The sequence below is a fragment of the Callionymus lyra genome, chromosome 12 (genome assembly GCF_982586985.1).
Source record: "Callionymus lyra chromosome 12, fCalLyr1.hap1.1, whole genome shotgun sequence".
In the NCBI taxonomy this organism is placed as follows: domain Eukaryota; kingdom Metazoa; phylum Chordata; class Actinopteri; order Syngnathiformes; family Callionymidae; genus Callionymus; species Callionymus lyra.
In genome coordinates, this window is record NC_141829.1 from 6,484,180 (window position 1) to 6,503,167 (window position 18,988).

The window sequence follows — 18,988 nt, forward strand, 5'->3', positions numbered from 1 at the left end:
ACAAATATACAAAGTTATAAACAGTGGTAAGTAACTAAGTTAGCATGTGTTCATTTATATTTAAACAATGCATTGAAACAGTAGAAGAACAAACTGTACTCTCTCTTGACTTTCCTTGATTTTCTGGAACTCCTGTGTTGTTCTCAGTATTATCTTGATCTTTAAATATATACTTTTTTGAGTATTGTTTTGATTGTTAAAGCGCTTTGTGACCCTGGTCTGGAAAAGTGCTATATAAATAAATATTACTTATATACTTACTTACTTGACGAACTACTGTCCATCATGGATGATCCTCTGAACAGAGAGCACGAATGCTCCTCCCATGATGCAACACTAATAGACTCAGGTACTCATTCATTCCTCGCGATATTAGACTTTATAGGGGCAGAGTGAAAGGATGATGTTAATCTTTGTATCTTAATCTATCTCTATCTTATCTAAGTTTCCTTATACTTGCACTTTGTCATCCCTTGCACTTTGTTCTTTTGTTTGCCATTTTGTTCTTGTTTTTTATGATACTTGATTTACCTTCTATCGTCTGCTGTGAACTGTGAACCCAATTTCCCAAATGAGATCTCCAGAGGGATCAAAAAAGCTCTATCCATCCATCCATCCATCCAATTATCCATCCATCCATCCTTCAATCAATTCATCCATCCATCCGTCCAGACTTTAATAAAAACTGATATTGAGTACTTTGTTTTTAGATTATGGAATGGGTTTGAGAATTTAACTCAAACACTAAGGTTTGTTTTATCGATCCCAGAATCTAAAACTGTTACAGTGGAACTAAACCAACCCTGGGACCAGCACCGGTCCATTAATTCAACATTTGATATTGGGCCGCACACACACTGAGGGAAAATAAAAGATTTAATTTCTGTTGTATTGGTTATTACTGTCTACAAGGTGTTAATGTCGTTTTAATTTATACTCATTTTGATAAGTAAAGTGACTAAATAAGTTAAGATTTTCATGAAAATAAATCCAGATTCCATGAAAATCTGTTCCATCTTTTAATGACTTTCAAGATCTGCAACCTGGACTTTACTTTCTGTTGCAAAAAAAACAAAAAACTGTATAAAAGCACAAAGAGAGTGCAGCCCGCTGCCAAGCTGCTCAGTTTTATATACAGTTTATTAGATTCTTGTCGCAAGGTCATTTGTTGACGGTAGTTTATAGGAGCATGCTGGGAAATATTTTTCGACAAAACCCAAACAATAGTTGATGAATAACAGAAAACTTTTTTTTTTAATATAAGCATAGTAACACAATATTTTTGGTCAAATTTACTCGAAAAACAAGTCAAGAAATGAATTAAACTAATAGATCTTGTTGCAGAGTAACCAGTCCAGAGATCTTGTTAAATATGTTTAGTGATTTAGATGTTTCTTTTTATAGATATTGGGTTTTTGAAGGTAATTTTATTTTAGCTTTTATCCGTGGGCTGGTCCGTGAAAATAAAGCCGACATTAAACTTGCCCACGGTGCAAAAAAGGTTGTGAACCACCAAAAATATACATTTAAAAAAAGAAAAAAAAAAGAATTATTATATTAAGGCGTCTCTGATTTTAAAATTGTTTTATTTTCTTTCCGCGGGGTGTGGTTGACCTTCGGAGTCAGAGAGTCTCACCTGAGGTCAATTGAAAAACCACCAGCTGTGCCTCAGTCTCTCCATCTTATTGCTTTTTTTTTAACAAACATTTGGTGCCCTTCCCTTCGTTCGGTGCTTCGCTGCCTCAGCCTTTTTTTTTTTCCCTGACCTTCTGTTCCGAGCCCGCCAGCCTGTCGTGCTTCTGCGAGACGACGGATTTGAATATCTTTTCCATATCATATTGTTGTGTTTGTGTTGTTTTTCGGATTCACCGTTTCTCACGCCTTCTTTTCAGCTCCACGTCTCTCAGGATCCGCTCGTTCGGCTTCCGACTCTTGGCTGGGTCGTGGTCGGAGGACGGTTTATTCGATATTCGTCAAAATACGAAACGACGTTACAAATAAAAAGGTTAAATAAATGAACCAACGTCTAATACTGGAGCTGCTGATAAACATCTTCATATCACGTTAAAACCTTCATTTAAATGCAACTGTTTTCAGTTTGGATTTGATGGATTTGAAAAATTACATTGTTTATTCCAAACATTAACAATGGATTTAATTCTAATTTGAAATCATTTAATGGAAAACTTCTTTTTTTTTTCTAAAAAATAAACCTTCAAAACTCTAAAAAGTACCGTTGCTGTGTCTCAAATCACATACTTCTCTTAGTGCACTGGTTAGTATGCATCAGGATAGTGTACGTTAGAGATGTGTCAATGAGGCTTCATGAAACAGTTTCACAGTGAAGCCACTGTGTCACGAAACAGTGTCTTACCTTTAAAAGGCCACTAGATGTCAGTCTAAGTTAGAAAATGATGCCAAGTTTCATTGACTTGGTAGATCAGAGCCAAAGATTTTAAAGCAGAGAGTGACATCTAGTGGCCTTTTAACATTAAGACACTGTTTCATGACACAGTGGCTTCACCTCCAAACTGTTTCATGATACCTCATCAGCCCGTCACTAGTGAACGTACTAACTAATAACTAATCCTCCACAGATAGTACGTCTCAAATCAAACTCTGCTGCTACACACTAACAGGAAATGACGCGACAGCTTCTTCTTCTACTACTATTTAACGATGATTTCAACCAGCTGTAGGAACACTATCGCCACCTGCTGGCAGCACATTTGGTTTGGATCAAGAAATATGAGAAACTAAGTATTGTATATAAACGTGTCATCCTCCTACTGCGACTGAAAATGCACCTGTAAGTATATGCATATATATATTTTTCTAATAAAAACATCCATTTGTTGTCACCAAAACGAAAATTGATTTAAAAAAAAAAAAGGAAAAAAACACAACTATTTGTTGTTCGTCTAAAACATCTTTATCGTTTGCTCAAAACACCAAAAGTCAATCACAGGTAATAGTTTTTAATAAACCCATTTTCTCGCTCCATCATTGTACGAATGTTCACATAATCGCAATTGTGATCGCAATCAAATTCATACTTCCTGTTAAATTGACTGTGGCAGCTTTTTTGATCGACTATTATTATTACTTCTACAGTATCATCATATCGTATCGATCATTGGGATTGAAAAAGAGGAAAATTTGTTATATTAAAATTCAGTTTTGTATGAATCTGAAAAAAAAACAACGTAATTGTCGTCGTTTGCTCAAAAGACAAGTCAATCACAGGTAATAATTGTAATATTTTCTCGTTCTATAATTGAACCTCCGGCTGTTTAATGGCAGAGATCTGGAGCTAAATTGTACTTAAACGAATAATTATTGTCGCGATCAGTCGGTTCATCAAAACCGTAGTTAAAAAATATTAAAGCAATTAATTGCCACATCTCAACACGTCTCTTAATGCGCGACACGGAATCATTTCATGCATCGGCTGCGTTACCGTGACGACCATGTTTACACGCAAACCGGGTCTTGTAAGAGCGTCACTTACTTATGTTTTTGTTCGCTTTTTTCAGAGACGGGCCTGATAATGGTGAGCTGTCAACCCTCCTAAGAGGATGTGACGCATCCCATCGCAGACCATAATAATCGTCAGATTGTCCGAGAAGTTTGATGAAGCCCGGAGCGCAACTATTTCCGACCAAAGCCACGATCCGTCAACGGTCGAGCGATCTTTGCCGTACATCACTCACCGACTCCACTTCGAACTCTTCTAAGACGTTCACTTTCTTCTGCAAAACTTAAAAAAAAAAGGATAAAAAAATCCGCAAACGCACATTCTGGATCAGCACTTTTTCCTTTTTCTTTTTTTTTTTTTAACTAGCTGTCCGCCGCTCCGTCCTAATTGGAAATAATTGAGAGTGCACGGCTGAGGAAGAAAAAGTGCATGTGGACACGGGCTCATTATAGTGTTTGCTAAAATGTTTTCTGTGAAGATAAATGGTGCTATTAGAGGCTACGCTCTTCCCATGTTGTTTGTGCTGATCAATGCCGGACGTGAGCGGCTGCTCCCGAAAAACCCTTCAGCCTTTAGCAACACAAAACCCTGAGGTCAGGAAAAACATCTCCACTATAAACGTTACAAACAGGAAATCATTTTACTGATTTTTTTCTAAATATTTGCAGCATTTTTTATGCATTTGCAGTAGAAGTAATTCTTGTTTGACAAGACTATAGAGCACTCAATAATACTCCCGTCTACTTTTTTTGCTTCCTTTTTTTTTTTACCATGCTGTGATAAAATACATATTCCAGTGCCTTGCTGAGACGTTGCTTGGCTGCCTTCCCAATCTCACTTCTTCTCCATTTTCATGTAAATCAAAAGCAAAGAAAGAGTTGAAAATTAAACAGTTTTCTTTTGTCAAATCATTTGTCGTCACAACGACAAGAGTCGTTTTTTCTTGTATGTTCTTCCATTATTTTTACTCTTTGACTTTGAATTTTACAACAAACACAATAGAAATCCATTTTATTTTCATTCAATTGTTGGGTTAGAAGACTATTAAGGTGATCAAAAACGATAATCTCTCGCATCAAACCAACTGTTTGAGTTTTATTTCCAACAGCCTGCCACAAAGTACTAAACATTATGCGTTGCTGAGACATTGCTTGGCTGCCTTCCAATCCAGTTATCATTTGCCAAAGGCCAGAACTAGAATACGAATACGAAAAATAGTGATAATGCAAACAAAGAAAATGAGAATAGAGTTCATTAAAAAATTAAAGTGGACAGAACTGTTTTTTCATCAATTCATTTGTTGTCATGACAGCAAGAGTCCTTTTTTTCTTATGAAATCTTCTATTTCTTTCAGTTTGACTTTAGATTTTTATTGTGTTTGGCGTACATTTTGTATTTAATTTCATTAAATTGTTGGGTAACAAGACCAAGTAATATTCAATTTCATCAAAAATAATAATTTCCAACAGCCTGCCACAAAATACGAATTTTCATGCCTTGCTGAGACGTTGCTTGGCTGCCTCCACTCCACTCATCATTTGTCAAAGGCCAGAATTAACTAGATATATAATGAAAATACAAGAAGTTATCATTTTATTTTCATCTAAGTCACAGTGACTGCATAGAGACAAAATTCTGACAAGAGAGTAAATATTGGCATCTGAAAGATTGAACTTTTTCACGTAAATCAAATGCAAGAATGAGAAAATGTGGGCAGAGTTCAGTGAAAAAGTTTGGTGGACAGAAGAGTTTTCTTTTGTTTATTCATTTGTTGTCATGACAGCACGAGTATTTTTTTCCTTGTAAAATCTAACATTTTCTTTTACACTTCGGCTTTGGATTATTATTGTGTTGGGTGTAAAATTGTAATTTAAATGCAAGAAAAAGAAAACCTGAGAGAATGCAAACAAAGAAAATGAGACCAGAGTTCATTGAAAAGTAAAGTGAACAGAACATCTACCATTGTGTCGACTTTGTATTTTTATTTGATTGCGTTTGTTGTAAAAATCAATATATTAAATTCTAGGGTCACAAAGATAATAATCTCTCCCATCAAGTGAAATTTAAATTAATCTTTTTTTTTTTTCAATACGGTGCGACAATAGCTTATCTAGCATGCCTTGCTGAGACGTTGCTTGGCTGCCTTCCCACTCTCACTTCTTCCTTACTTCGGTGGCCTAGCAGTGGCTTATAGTTCGTGAAAAGCCAGAACTAAAAAAAAAATTAAGTATGATGGACAGAACAGCTTTCTTTTGTAATTACCGTGTTGTCATAACAACCAGCGTCTTATTAACCAAAAGGAGAGATTTTTGTTTTGTTCAGGGAATGAAAAAGAACATTAAAATAAATGTCAGTTGCAGCTCAAATATGATACATTCCGCCTTAAAGGGTTAAAAAACAGGATCAAACAGATGAGGCTCCGGATGAAACGAATTCACAGCTACAAACAAACATCCAAACAATCTGACATATTGTCTGTGAATTTACGCTGCAGAAATGCTATTTATTTTCCTTTTAATGTAACTGCAGCTGGCGATGACTTCCTATAGTGTTTTCGTCCATCTCAATTGTCTTTAAACACTATTATAAAGTGTCATTTCTGTGCCTTGAAGAACTCATCTCACAAAGGTCAGGAGGAAAAGAGTGGATTTTATTTTAATTATAAATTATTAAAAACAAAATGGGTTGAATTGTATACAAGGACAAATGGACCTTTTTGAAAGAGACTTGCTTTTATGTTCCTCTAATGAAAATGCTGCTTTTATCGCATCGTTTAATGAAACTAAAAGTCTTATGAATCCCGAGAGCAAGAGGTTCTCGGTTCAACTCTCGCTTGAGGCGATTTGGATTCTGAAGGGAGTCTGTTCTGTTTCTGCACAAGCTTTACTTTTCCTGTGGTTTTAAAGGTTCAGAGATTCACCGTTAATGCTACATTGTTCGTGTTTGGAGAATAGTAAGTAAGTAAGTAAGTAAGTAATATTTATTTATATAGCGCTTTTCGAGACCAGGGTCACAAAGCGCTTAAACAATCAAAACAATACTCAAAAAAGTACATACTTTAAAGTTATTATCTTTCAAGATAATACTGAGAACAACACAGGAGTTCGAGAAATTCAAGGAAAAGCCTGAACAAATAGAAACGTCTTAAGATGTTTCTTAAAGGAGTCAGTATAGAGTCAGTGTTTTTGTGATGAATCAACATTTTTGTCTTTCCTATTTAACAATTAGCAAATCAGGATCATCTTCCCTCAAAGTGAACCTATGTTTATAATTTAATCTAAAGATAATATTTATTGTTTTCCCCGATTTTCTCTAGGGAATGAAAGAATAATTATGTTATTGTCAAGAACTAACTGAAATAAAACTATTTTGATCATCATTTTTTGCCATTATTACACATTGAAGTTGATTTTTAAAATGCATTTGTGCATTTTCTTTACAACTCAAGCAGGAAGCAACATTTAATAATGAAAAATGGTTTTCTGTTCATTTAAATAAAATGTTTCCAAATCTCTAAGCTTTATTTTCAACCAAAAAAAAAGGCGGGAAAAAAAGCAAATTTTCTCTCATCAAGAATTAACTTCCAAATGTGATATTATCTTATCTTATATACTGAAATGCAAATAAATGTAATAATTATTGTTGATTTAATAACAATGTTTTGATGCCTATTTTACAAATAAAGTTGTTTTCTCTTTTTCAAGAATCCATCAGGGAGCGAAACTTAAGAATGAGAAATAGGTTCGAGTTTATTTTAAAAACTTTTCTTAATCACTACCTTTTATATTTCAACAAAAAATGTCGAAAAGACAGTTTCTCTCAATAATAGAGGTAACAGAAATGCGAAAATGCGATATACACATATATATATACACAGTATATATATATATATATACACAGTATATATATATATATATATATATATACACAGTATATATATATATATATACACAGTATATATATATATATATATACACAGTATATATATATATATATATATACACAGTATATATATATATATATATATACACAGTATATATATATATATATATACACAGTATATATATATATATATATATACACAGTATATATATATATATATATATACACAGTATATATATATATATATATATACACAGTATATATATATATATATATATATATACACAGTATATATATATATATATATATATATATATATATATATATATATATTAATAACCCTAGACATTATTGCACACATTTCAAATGCCTTTTGTGCAAATATTTATATTTTATAATCCAACCAGAAAACTTCACTTAAGAATGAGAATTGTGTTTATTTGAACAATACTAGCTACTGAAATGCAAACAACATTTTATTCAATGATTTGGAAAAATCTATAAATGTTTTCAACTCTTTACTTTTTTATTTTTGAGCACAAATGTGAGGAAAAAATTAACATCTCTCAAGATTTTCAGGTAGTGAAAAGTAAATAAAATTGTAATGATAATCGTTTGATTTGGCACTTTTTGTTTTTGTTTATATTGTGTAAATGTTTTCCTAATCTCTACCTTTTTCTCTAAAAGAAAACGTTTAAAAAAAAAGGAAATTTCTCTCAATAATCAAAAGGAAATGCAAAGAAAATGTGATAATAATTTTGACAATACAGCATAATTATTGCCCATATTGATGTTGGTTTTAATTTATACTTTAAAGGTTAATATATAAATAGTTTCCCACTCTCCAAGTTTTATTATTGAGCCCAAAATACTAAGGTATTGAAATGCAAAGACATTTTGATAAAATCTATACATTTCTTTGTCGAGGATCCGGCAGAGGAGCGACACGTCCGTTTCTCCTCATTATCGTCCCGGACTCGAGTCACCAGAGTATTTCCTGGCGTGTTGTGCGACGCTGTATTTCCTCCCCTGACGCCTCACACTTCCTGCTGCCAGTATATGTTATGAACTCACCACGCTGTGCATCTGACGCTTCCCTCTCTTCGCCAGGTCTATGATGTTGATGCCGTTGTAGTAGAGGTTCTCCATGCAGCCGTGGAAGTTCTTGCCCAGGAATGTCCCGGGTTTACCTGGCAGAGGGATTCCTCCGAAGCTGAGCTGTGGAGAAGAAAAACAAACAACGTTAACTACAGAATCATTGTCACTCACAACCAGTGTGGGTTAAGTTACTTTAAAATAGTAACTTAGTTACATAACTTTTAAATGTAACCAACCACACTTTTAACCCGCTCAAGTAGAAGAACTCACATTTCTCCGATCCTTAAAACTCTTCACTGGCTTCCAGTTTCTTTCAGGATCAACTTTAAAATTCTGGTTCTTACTTTCAGATCTATTCATGGTCAGGCTCCTCCTTACATCACTGATCTGATCCAGCCTTACACCCCAGCTCGGGCTCTGAGGTCTGTGGATCAGAATCTACTGATGGTTCCACGCACACGGCTCAGGACCAGAGGAGAGAAATCTTTTCAGACTGTTGCTCCTAAGCTATGGAACGATCTTCTCTCTCTTTGCGCTTGATGGATCTACTGACTCCTTTAAGAAACATCTTAAGACGTTTCTATTTGTTCAGGCTTTTCCTTGATTTTCCTTGAACTCCTGTGTTGTTCTCAGTATTATCTTGATCTTTAAAGTGTATATACTTTATTGAATATTGTTTTGTTTGTTTAAGCGCTTTGTGACCCTGGTCTGGAAAAGCGCTATATAAATTATTAAATTATTATTACTATTACTTACTTAACTTTCTTTTAAGTAACTCTGTAACATTTTGTTTAATTACTCAACGAATCAATCAAAGTAACAAGTAACGAGGAAAATTAACTCAGTTATTTGAAGTTACTCATTGCTTTCAAAGTAACTAGTTATTAGAAAAAGTAACTTGGTTACATTATGTTACATTCGTTCAAAGTAACTAGTTATAAGGAAATGTAACTCTGTAACATTTTGTACACTTACAAAGTAACTAGTTACTAGTAAAATTAACTCAGTTAATTGAAGTTACTCATTACTTTCAAAGTAACTAGTTATTAGAAAAAGTAACTTTGTTACATTTTGTTACATTCGTTCAAAGTAACTAGTTAAAAGGAAAAGTAACATTTTGTACACTTACAGAGTAACTAGTTACTAGTAAAATTAACTCAGTTATTTGAAGTAACTCATTACTTTCAAAGTAACTAGTTATTAGAAAAAGTAACTTTGTTACATTTTGTTACATTCGTTCAAAGTAACTAGTTATAAGGAAATGTAACTCTGTAACATTTTGTACACTTACAAAGTAACATTCGTTCAAAGTAACTAGTTATAAGGAAAAGTAACATTTTGTACACTTACAGAGTAACTAGTTGCTAGTAAAATTAACTCAGTTAATTGAAGTTACTCATTGCTTTCAAAGTAACTAGTTATTAGAAAAAGTAACTTTGTTACATTTTGTTACATTCGTTCAAAGTAACTAGTTAAAAGGAAAAGTAACATTTTGTACACTTACAGAGTAACTAGTTACTAGTAAAATTAACTCAGTTAATTGAAGTTACTCATTGCTTTCAAAGTAACTAGTTATTAGAAAAAGTAACTTTGTTACATTTTGTTACATTCGTTCAAAGTAACTAGTTAAAAGGAAAAGTAACATTTTGTACACTTACAGAGTAACTAGTTACTAGTAAAATTAACTCAGTTAATTGAAGTTACTCATTACTTTCAAAGTAACTAGTTATTAGAAAAAGTAACTTTGTTACATTTTGTTACATTCGTTCAAAGTAACTAGTTAAAAGGAAAAGTAACATTTTGTACACTTACAGAGTAACTAGTTACTAGTAAAATTAACTCAGTTAATTGAAGTTACTCATTACTTTCAAAGTAACTAGTTATTAAAAAAAGTAACTTTGTTACATTTTGTTACATTCGTTCAAAGTAACTAGTTATAAGGAAAAGTAACATTTTGTACACTTACAGAGTAACTAGTTACTAGTAAAATTAACTCAGTTATTTGAAGTAACTCATTACTTTCAAAGTAACTAGTTATTAGAAAAAGTAACTCGGTTACATTTTTTTACATTCGTTCAAAGTAACTAGTTATAAGGAAAAGTAACATTTTGTACACTTACAGAGTAACTAGTTACTAGTAAAATTCACTCAGTTATTTGAAGTAATTACTTTCAAATAAATAGTTATTAGGAAAAGTAACTCAGATACTTGAAGTTACACATTATTTTTAAATTAACTCATTAATAGGAAAGTTACTAAGATACTTTAAAATACTAATCATTTTGAAAGTAACAAATTATTAGAAAAGGTAACTTGGTTACATTGTGTTAAATTACTTTCGAAGTAACTAGTTATTAGAAAAAGTAACTTGGTTACATTTTTTTTTACATTACTTTCAAAGTAACTAGTTACTAGGAAAATTAAGTCAGTTATTTGAAGTTACTCATTACTTTCAAAGTAACTTTTTATTAGGAAAAGTAACTCAGATAATTGAAGTTACAAATTATGTTTAAAGTAACTGGTTTCTAGGAAAAGTTACTAAGATACTTCAAGTTACTACTATTTTTTAAAGAAAAATATCATAAGGACAATTAACTTGGTTACATTTTGTTACATTACTTCAAAGTAAGTAGTTGTTCGGAAAAGTAACTCGGTAACATTTTGTTACATTACCTTCAAAGTAACCAGTTACTAGCAAAAGTAACTTGGTTATTAGAAGTTACTCATCACTTACAAAGTAACTAATTATGAGGAAAAGTAACTCAGATACTTGAAGTAACTTATTATTTTTGAAGTAACTTGTTAGTAGTAAAAGTAACTACGATATTTAAAGTTACTATGAAGAGTAACTAACTATTTTGTCGGCAGTGATAAAGGAAATTCACCAAGGTTTCGATGCTGTGATTAATCAATTCAGACACAAAATAAAAACAATAAATAAACAAAAACAAATATAAACCAAATAAATTGGGGTTACGAGGATTCTAAATGTTGTACAGATCACTGATACCGATTTTTGCACATTTTATTTATCAGAGGAACTTTTTATTTAAGCATCGATCACACAAACCCATTTAATAAAAACAATAAAATGTAACAACCTTTAAAAGGCAATAACAACCAATATAAAACTCAAAGTGTTCAATAAAATAAATAACGGTAGAAATAAAACGAGTTCAGACGACAGTGAACTAATACAAAAATGTCAACTTCAATACAATCATAATGTCTCTTATTAGCTGACAGACAGCAGTGTTTTCCGTGTGTTACTCTTTTTCTTTAAGTGATACAGTGTTAAGTATAGTGTTTCAAAATACAATATGTTCTTGAACACACCATCCCATTGTCATTGAATGCGTCATTGACGTCAAAGAGGTGTAAAAGTTAACATATGTCGTGTTTCTTCAGTCTTTACTTCATCCATGCAATGATTTTTGATTCATTTTAAAAGAATAATAACATTTATGACATAAAAATAACCTCCTGTAGAAAGAGTACTGAGACTGACAAGTGAACTCACTGATGGAACCTGAAGTAACAAACCTGCTCAAATCACAGCAAGACTTAGGCTTTCTTTTATTGTCATTGCAGAGAAAAACACTGCAGTGAAACTGGCATCGAAATGTCGTTGCTTGGCAACCGTTAGAGACACAGCATAGAATTAATGTATATAGAAAAGTATAAATATTAATATTAATAAGTTGAAAATAGTGCAATAAAGTATAAAAACAATATATATAAATAAATATTGTTTACCATATTGCATAGAATTAATGCATTCAAAAATGTATAAATATAAATAAGTTAAAAATAGTGCAACATAGCATAAAAAGAATAAATAATGTTTTAAATATTGCATAGAATGAATGTATATAAAAAAAAGAATAAATATAAATATTAAAAAGCTTAAAATATTGCAATATAGTATAAAAAGAATAAATAAATGTTTTGAATATTGCATATAAGTAATGTATATAAAAAGGTATACATATTAATATGAATAAGTTAAACATAGTACAATATAGTATAAAAAAGTGTTTTAAATATTGAATCGAATTAATGTATATAAAAAGTATGAATATAAATAATACGTTTAAAGTAGTGTGATATAGTATAAAAAGAATAAATAAATAATGTTTGGAATATTGCATATAATTAATGTATTTAAAAAAGTATAAATAAAAAAACGAACAAGTAAAAAATAGTGCAATATAGCATAAAAGATGACATAAATAATGTTTTAAATATTGCATAGAATGAATGTATTTAAAAAAGTATAAATATTAATATTAATAAGTTAAATTAGTGCAATATAGTATAAAAAGAATAAATAAATGTTTTAAATATTGCATAGAATGAATGTATATAAAAAATTATAAATATAAATATTAATAAGTAAAAAATAGTGCAATATAGCATAAAAAGAATACATAAATAATGTTTTAAATATTGCATTGAATGAATGTATTTAAAAAAGTATAAATATTAATATTAATAAGTTAAAATAGTGCAATGTAGTATAACAAGAGTAAATCAATATTGTTTAAAATATTGCATAGAATGAATGTATATAAAAAAGTATTAATATAAATATGAGTAAGTTAAAAATAGTGCAATATAGGTAAAAAAAAAAAAGATATTGTTTAAAATATTGCATAGAATAAATGTCTATATAAAAAAAGTATGAATGTGAATAATACTACGTAAAAAATAGTGCAATATAGTATAAAAAGAATAAATAAATAATGTTTTAAATATTGCATAGAATGAATGCATATAAAAAAGTATAAATATAAATATGAATAAGTTAAAAATAGTGCAATATAGTATAAAAAGAATAAATAAATAAATATTTTAAATATTGCATAGAATTAATGTATTTAAAAATGTATAAATATTAATATAAATAAGTTAAAAATAGTGCAATATAGTATAAATAGAATAAATAAATAAATATTGTTTTAAATATCGCATAGAATGAATGTATATAAAAAAGTATAAATATAAATATTCTTAAGTAAAAAATAGTGCAATATAGTATAACAAGAGTAAATCAATATTGTTTAAAATATTGCATAGAATGAATGTATATAAAAAAGTATTAATATAAATATGAGTAAGTTAAAAATAGTGCAATATAGGTCAAAAAATATATATATATTGTTTAAAATATTGCATAGAATAAATGTCTATATAAAAAAAGGATGAATGTGAATAATACTACGTAAAAAATAGTGCAATATAGTATAAAAATAATAAATAAATAATGTTTTAAATATTGCATAGAATGAATGCATATAAAAAAGTATAAATATAAATATGAATAAGTTAAAAATAGTGCAATATAGTATAAAAAGAATAAATAAATACATCTTTTAAATATTGCATAGAATTAATGTATTTAAAAATGTATAAATATTAACATTAATAAGTTAAAAATAGTGCAATATAGTATAAATAAATAAATATTGTTTTAAATATCGCATAGAATGAATGTATATAAAAAAGTATAAATATAAATATTCATAAGTAAAAAATAGTGCAATATAGTATAACAAGAGTAAATCAATATTGTTTAAAATATTGCATAGAATGAATGTATATAAAAAAGTATAAATATAAATAAGTTAGAAATAGTGTAATATAGGTCCAAAAAAATATATATATTGTTTAAAATATTGCATAGAATGAATGTATATAAACAAGTATAAATAAATAAGTTAAAAATAGTGCAATATAGTATGAAAAGAATAAAGTTTTGTAAAGTAATTAGTTACTGTAACACGTTACTTAGTAACTAAAATTAAAACCGCTCACTCCAGCCTCACGTCGTTGAATCCCTCTCACTCTGGATCCGAACAGAAAACCCTCATGGACTCCTGATCCTAAAGAATGTTTAGTCTTCGCAATAAAACAAAGAGCGATTCACCAAACTGGCAATTCAGCTGCGATTGTTGCTCCATCCAGACGGAAACCTCACATCCCGAAAAATACCCTTGTGAAAGACATCTGGAGGGCTCTTTTTTAATTACTTATCGATCTGTTAATTACCCCCCCGCTCACCCCATTTACCCACATCCCTCTGCTGCAGAGACGCTGCTCCTGAAATACAAAACCCAGGGACGGCGAGCGCTAGAAACAAAAGCTACAAGTTGACGTCCGGCCGCGGCGCTGAAGTAGAATCACCCACTGAGGCGGGTTCTGGTCTGGCTCGGACCACCAGGCCGTGTTTGGACTAAAAGGACAAACGTAGAGGTTGATGGTCGTGTTGGTGAAGCTTCGTGAAGTGTCGTTACTTTCAGAGGTTTCTGGACGACACTCGCTGCTCTTTATTTATTTTTTACAACGGTTTCAAACCTGGTCTCGTAAGATAAACACAATCATTCATGAAGCTGCATCACTAGTCGACAGTGTGTGTGTATGTGGGTGTGTGTCTGTGTGTGTTAAAGTGTGTATCTGTGTGTGTGTTAAAGTGTGTATCTGTGTGTGTGTGTTAAAGTGTGTATCTGTGTGTGTGTTAAAGTGTGTAAATGTGTGAGTGTTAAAGTGTGTATGTGTGTGTGTGTTAAAGTGTGTATCTGTGTGTGTTTAAGTGTGTATGTGTGTGTGTGTTAAAGTGTGTATATGTGTGTGTTTAAGTGTGTACATGCGTGTGTGTTAAAGTGTGTATGTGTGTGTGTGTTAAAGTGCGTATCTGTGTGTGTTTAAGTGTGTATGTGTGCGTGTGTTAAAGTGTGTATCTGTGTGTGTTTAAGTGTGTACATGCGTGTGTGTTTAAGTGTGTATGTGTGTGTGTGTTAAAGTGTGTATCTGTGTGTATGTTAAAATGTGTATCTGTGTGTGTGTTAAAGTGTCTATCTGTGTGAGTGTTAAAGTGTGTGTGTGAGTGTTAAAGTGTGTATGTGCGTGTTAAAGTGTGTATGTGTGTGTGTGTTAAAGTGTGTATCTGTGTGTGTTTAAGTGTGTATGTGTGTGTGTGTTAAAGTGTGTATCTGTGTGTGTTTAAGTGTGTACATGCGTGTGTGTTAAAGTGTGTATGTGTGTGTGTGTTAAAGTGCGTATCTGTGTGTGTTTAAGTGTGTATGTGTGTGTGTGTTAAAGTGTGTATCTGTGTGTGTTTAAGTGTGTACATGCGTGTGTGTTTAAGTGTGAATGTGCGTGTGTGTATGATAAAGTGTGCATTTGTGTGTATGTTAAAATGTGTATCTGTGTGTGTGTTAAAGTGTCTATCTGTGTGAGTGTTAAAGTGTGTGTGTGAGTGTTAAAGTGTGTATGTGCGTGTTGAAGTGTGTATGTGTCTGTGTGTGTTAAAGTGTGTATGTGCGTGCGTGTTTAGGTGTGTATGGGCTGGTGTGTGTATCTGTGTGTGTGTTTAAGTGTGTATGGGCTGGTGTGTGTTAAAGTGTGTATCTGTGTGTGTTAAAGTGTGTATGTCATTCTGGAGATAAAATCTTGTTGACCATTACCACACCCACTCTGCTGTGATTGGTCAAACATGGAGGTTTTGTCATCAATCCCGTAAGTCTCCACCTCCAAGGGACTCTTTGTATAAACAAAGCGGGGCGTGATTACAGCTGGAGGAGGAGTAAAGCCATTATTATATCTTAATGGAATTGTAACCTCTCATTTGTCCAGATTTCAGAGCAACTTTATAAAGTAATAAGTTGAAAACATGATGAGGAACTTACTGCATCTTGGAGAGAAAGACTTAATAAAACATGTGAGTGCGTCAGTTGGGTTTAATAACATGTATCAATTATTTTTTACCCAGTTATAACCGTTATATTCTATTGTATTATTTCACATTAGTCGACCATTAAAGCCAATGTGTCTGATCCATTTATGTTCAAACGGTCAGCGGCCTCACACCTTACAAGTCATTCAGATTTCCTCTGGAAAAATATATACTGAACATACCATAATAACCATAATTTCTGGTCTCATTTACCCTTAGAGAGGCTTTGAAATAAAACGCCGACTTACTCTTGATCAAACTATTTAAGTTGATTGTGATTAATACGTATAAAACCATGTTTGTGGAATAATTTAACAGAAATATTTTTGATTAAAAGTTGTATTCACCACTTCACCCGCACTTTATTATCACACTCTTTATTTTTTAATTAAATAAACGATTTTTTCCCAACATATCGGCGCCTGTTGCCTGGAATAACAACGCGATCCGACTGCCTCAGAAGTCTTGAAGCCCGTTCTTCACAAACAAGCCAATTATGGTCGTAACGCATAGAAAAACCAAACACGGACTTGAAAATAGATGAAATGAATTATCGTTGGTTGGTGTATTCCGGTCACCGGCTCGTGTTGCTCTCCACATTAAAAATAACTCGCTTTAGTTCAAGAGTCTCAATTAGCCGAGGCTCCGTGGCGGCGAGCCAGCGTGAAAACCCGAGACCTTCAAAAAAAAACCAAAAGAAAAAAAGCTTAATGAAATTCATTAAATGTATTATTTTTCGCCGACGCTTCCCCCACCAGCGCTTGTCAAAGTGTTCGGAGAAAAACAGCCAATTAAGGGGAAGCTTCTAATGCCGACCCCCTCGAGGGAGAGTACGGTTCCGTGGATGAAGTATAAACGACGGCTGTTGCGAAGATGGTTTTCGGGACCGAGATGACTGGGACGGGCACAGATGTCGCTCCTCGTCCGACGCCATCAGGACCAACTGAAGTTCCAACAACCTCCTCCCTGCACTTATTTAAATTCTCGCAGCTGTGGTTGGGGCGGAAAAAAAAAGGCCCTCAGGGACAAGCGGAGAATATATTTCCACGGATCAGTCGCATGCAAATACAATCTACTGTTTTTTTTTTTTTTTCGGGTAGAATTTCTTTAATTATATATTATTTTCATTTTTTAAAAAGGTTCAACTCCACCGCGCATGGGGAAAAATACTGTACCTGTCAGGGTTTTTTGAGCGGGCACATGTGGAGCGCTCTTTACCTTGTCAGCGGGGGAGGATTTATCCTAGCAACAGTCGGTCTTTCAACTCCGGAGAAATAAAAAAAAAAAAAAAAAAAGGTACTTTGCAGTAAAATAATATGCTCTATTAATAGGTTGTACTCTGTCGATCCAATAAGGGGCAGCGTTCAGTTTTCTAGAGACGGTTGAAAATGACCTTTTTTGAACTTGAGATTTTTGATTGTAAGGTTTTTTTTGGGCAGTTTTGGTCGAGAAAACTTTCTTCAAGATGGCGAATTAAAAATATCTGCACGTACTTCAGCTCCTTCCTCATGGTTCCGCCGCTTGTTAGTCGAGTATAGAAGGTTTTCGAAGGCGGACGGTAACTCCATTGGCACATTGGTGGGATTTCATTGGTATTAGCTTTGAGCCCCGAGTTGTTTTTTGTGTTTACAGCTTGTTTTGCTGAGATTTTTGATACTCGGCCAGCCAGAAATTTAACGTAATTCATTGAGATATGTTTAGTATTGTTTAATTAATGCTGGCATTCAAAACATTCTTGCGTTGTAGTGAAGTATATTCGCCAACCTTTTTGTTTGGCGTGGATCGGTTTAATGTTAGCATTATTTTCCGAGTCTACAAATAGAACCGAGATAAAAATGCACGACAGAATCCTGCAACCAATGAATACAATTTTCAGCAGGAGCCCCGGGCGAATTTCTCTTTGTTTCATTCTTTTCACTGCTTATTTATTTTAGTAAATATGGCCAAAATAGTATCTCAACATGTCAAGCGTCACATGCCAATATTACTTATTACTTTTTTTTCATGACAATAATGATCAAAACAACAGAAATAATCTCTTATTATTTTGCGCGGTATAAAATGTATATCTATAACGCAAATTGTTACACATTTATAAACCAGTGACTTTAAATTTTCCATAATTATGCATGAGTGACTTAAAGTTGTCACTTGCCTTTTACCCTAACTAACTCGGAAATACTGCAGCCCCCCTGAAAACTACATTATGGAATATGCAACAACGAATGAAAAGCATCTTTAAAATGTAAATTGATTTAAAATTGTAAAAATTGCTTTTTTAACCTGGAGAACATGTGGGTATTCATTAGCGTCACCAACATTTCAAGTTTTTACAAGAATATATATATTTTTTTTTTCTTAAATACAACGTGGAATTATCTTGTATCACTCAAAGTAGTAGTTTATACACGTTTTGAAGGTTTAAATACACAAAGAATATTAGGAATTTGGCCAGTTGAAAAGGGCCAGCAAAAATAATTCTTACAATCTGGCAATTTTTTCTTTTTTTAGTCGAGGGTTAAAGAGGTTTCATGAAACAGTATCTTCATTTTCAATGACCACTAGATGGCGCCTTCTGCTTCTGTCGGGGTCTAAGAAGTAGTAGCTCCTCAACTAAAAAATGTTGCTGTTGAAAATGGACAGTCACAATTTTTTTTCTGGCCTAGCAAAAATGTTGGGTTTGGTTAAAGTGGTTTCATGGAACAGTATCTTAACTTTAAAAAGCCACTAGATGGCGCTCTTTGGTTTATAATGCTCTTAAAAACTCTGCTTCTACGAAACCCCGGACCATTTTA

The 18,988-nt window shown here is 32.3% G+C and overlaps 1 protein-coding gene across 2 annotated transcripts in view; it reads right to left on the minus strand.

The window, feature by feature from the left end:
* Positions 1–18,988, minus strand: part of cntnap5a (contactin associated protein family member 5a) — a 246,610-nt gene that overhangs the window by 136,848 nt on the left and 90,774 nt on the right. For both annotated transcript variants that reach the window (XM_087804487.1, XM_087804486.1), the window contains exon 7: positions 8,435–8,578. In XM_087804487.1, the coding sequence (XP_087660613.1) occupies positions 8,435–8,578 (144 nt within the window). The remainder of the gene's footprint in view (positions 1–8,434; positions 8,579–18,988) is intronic.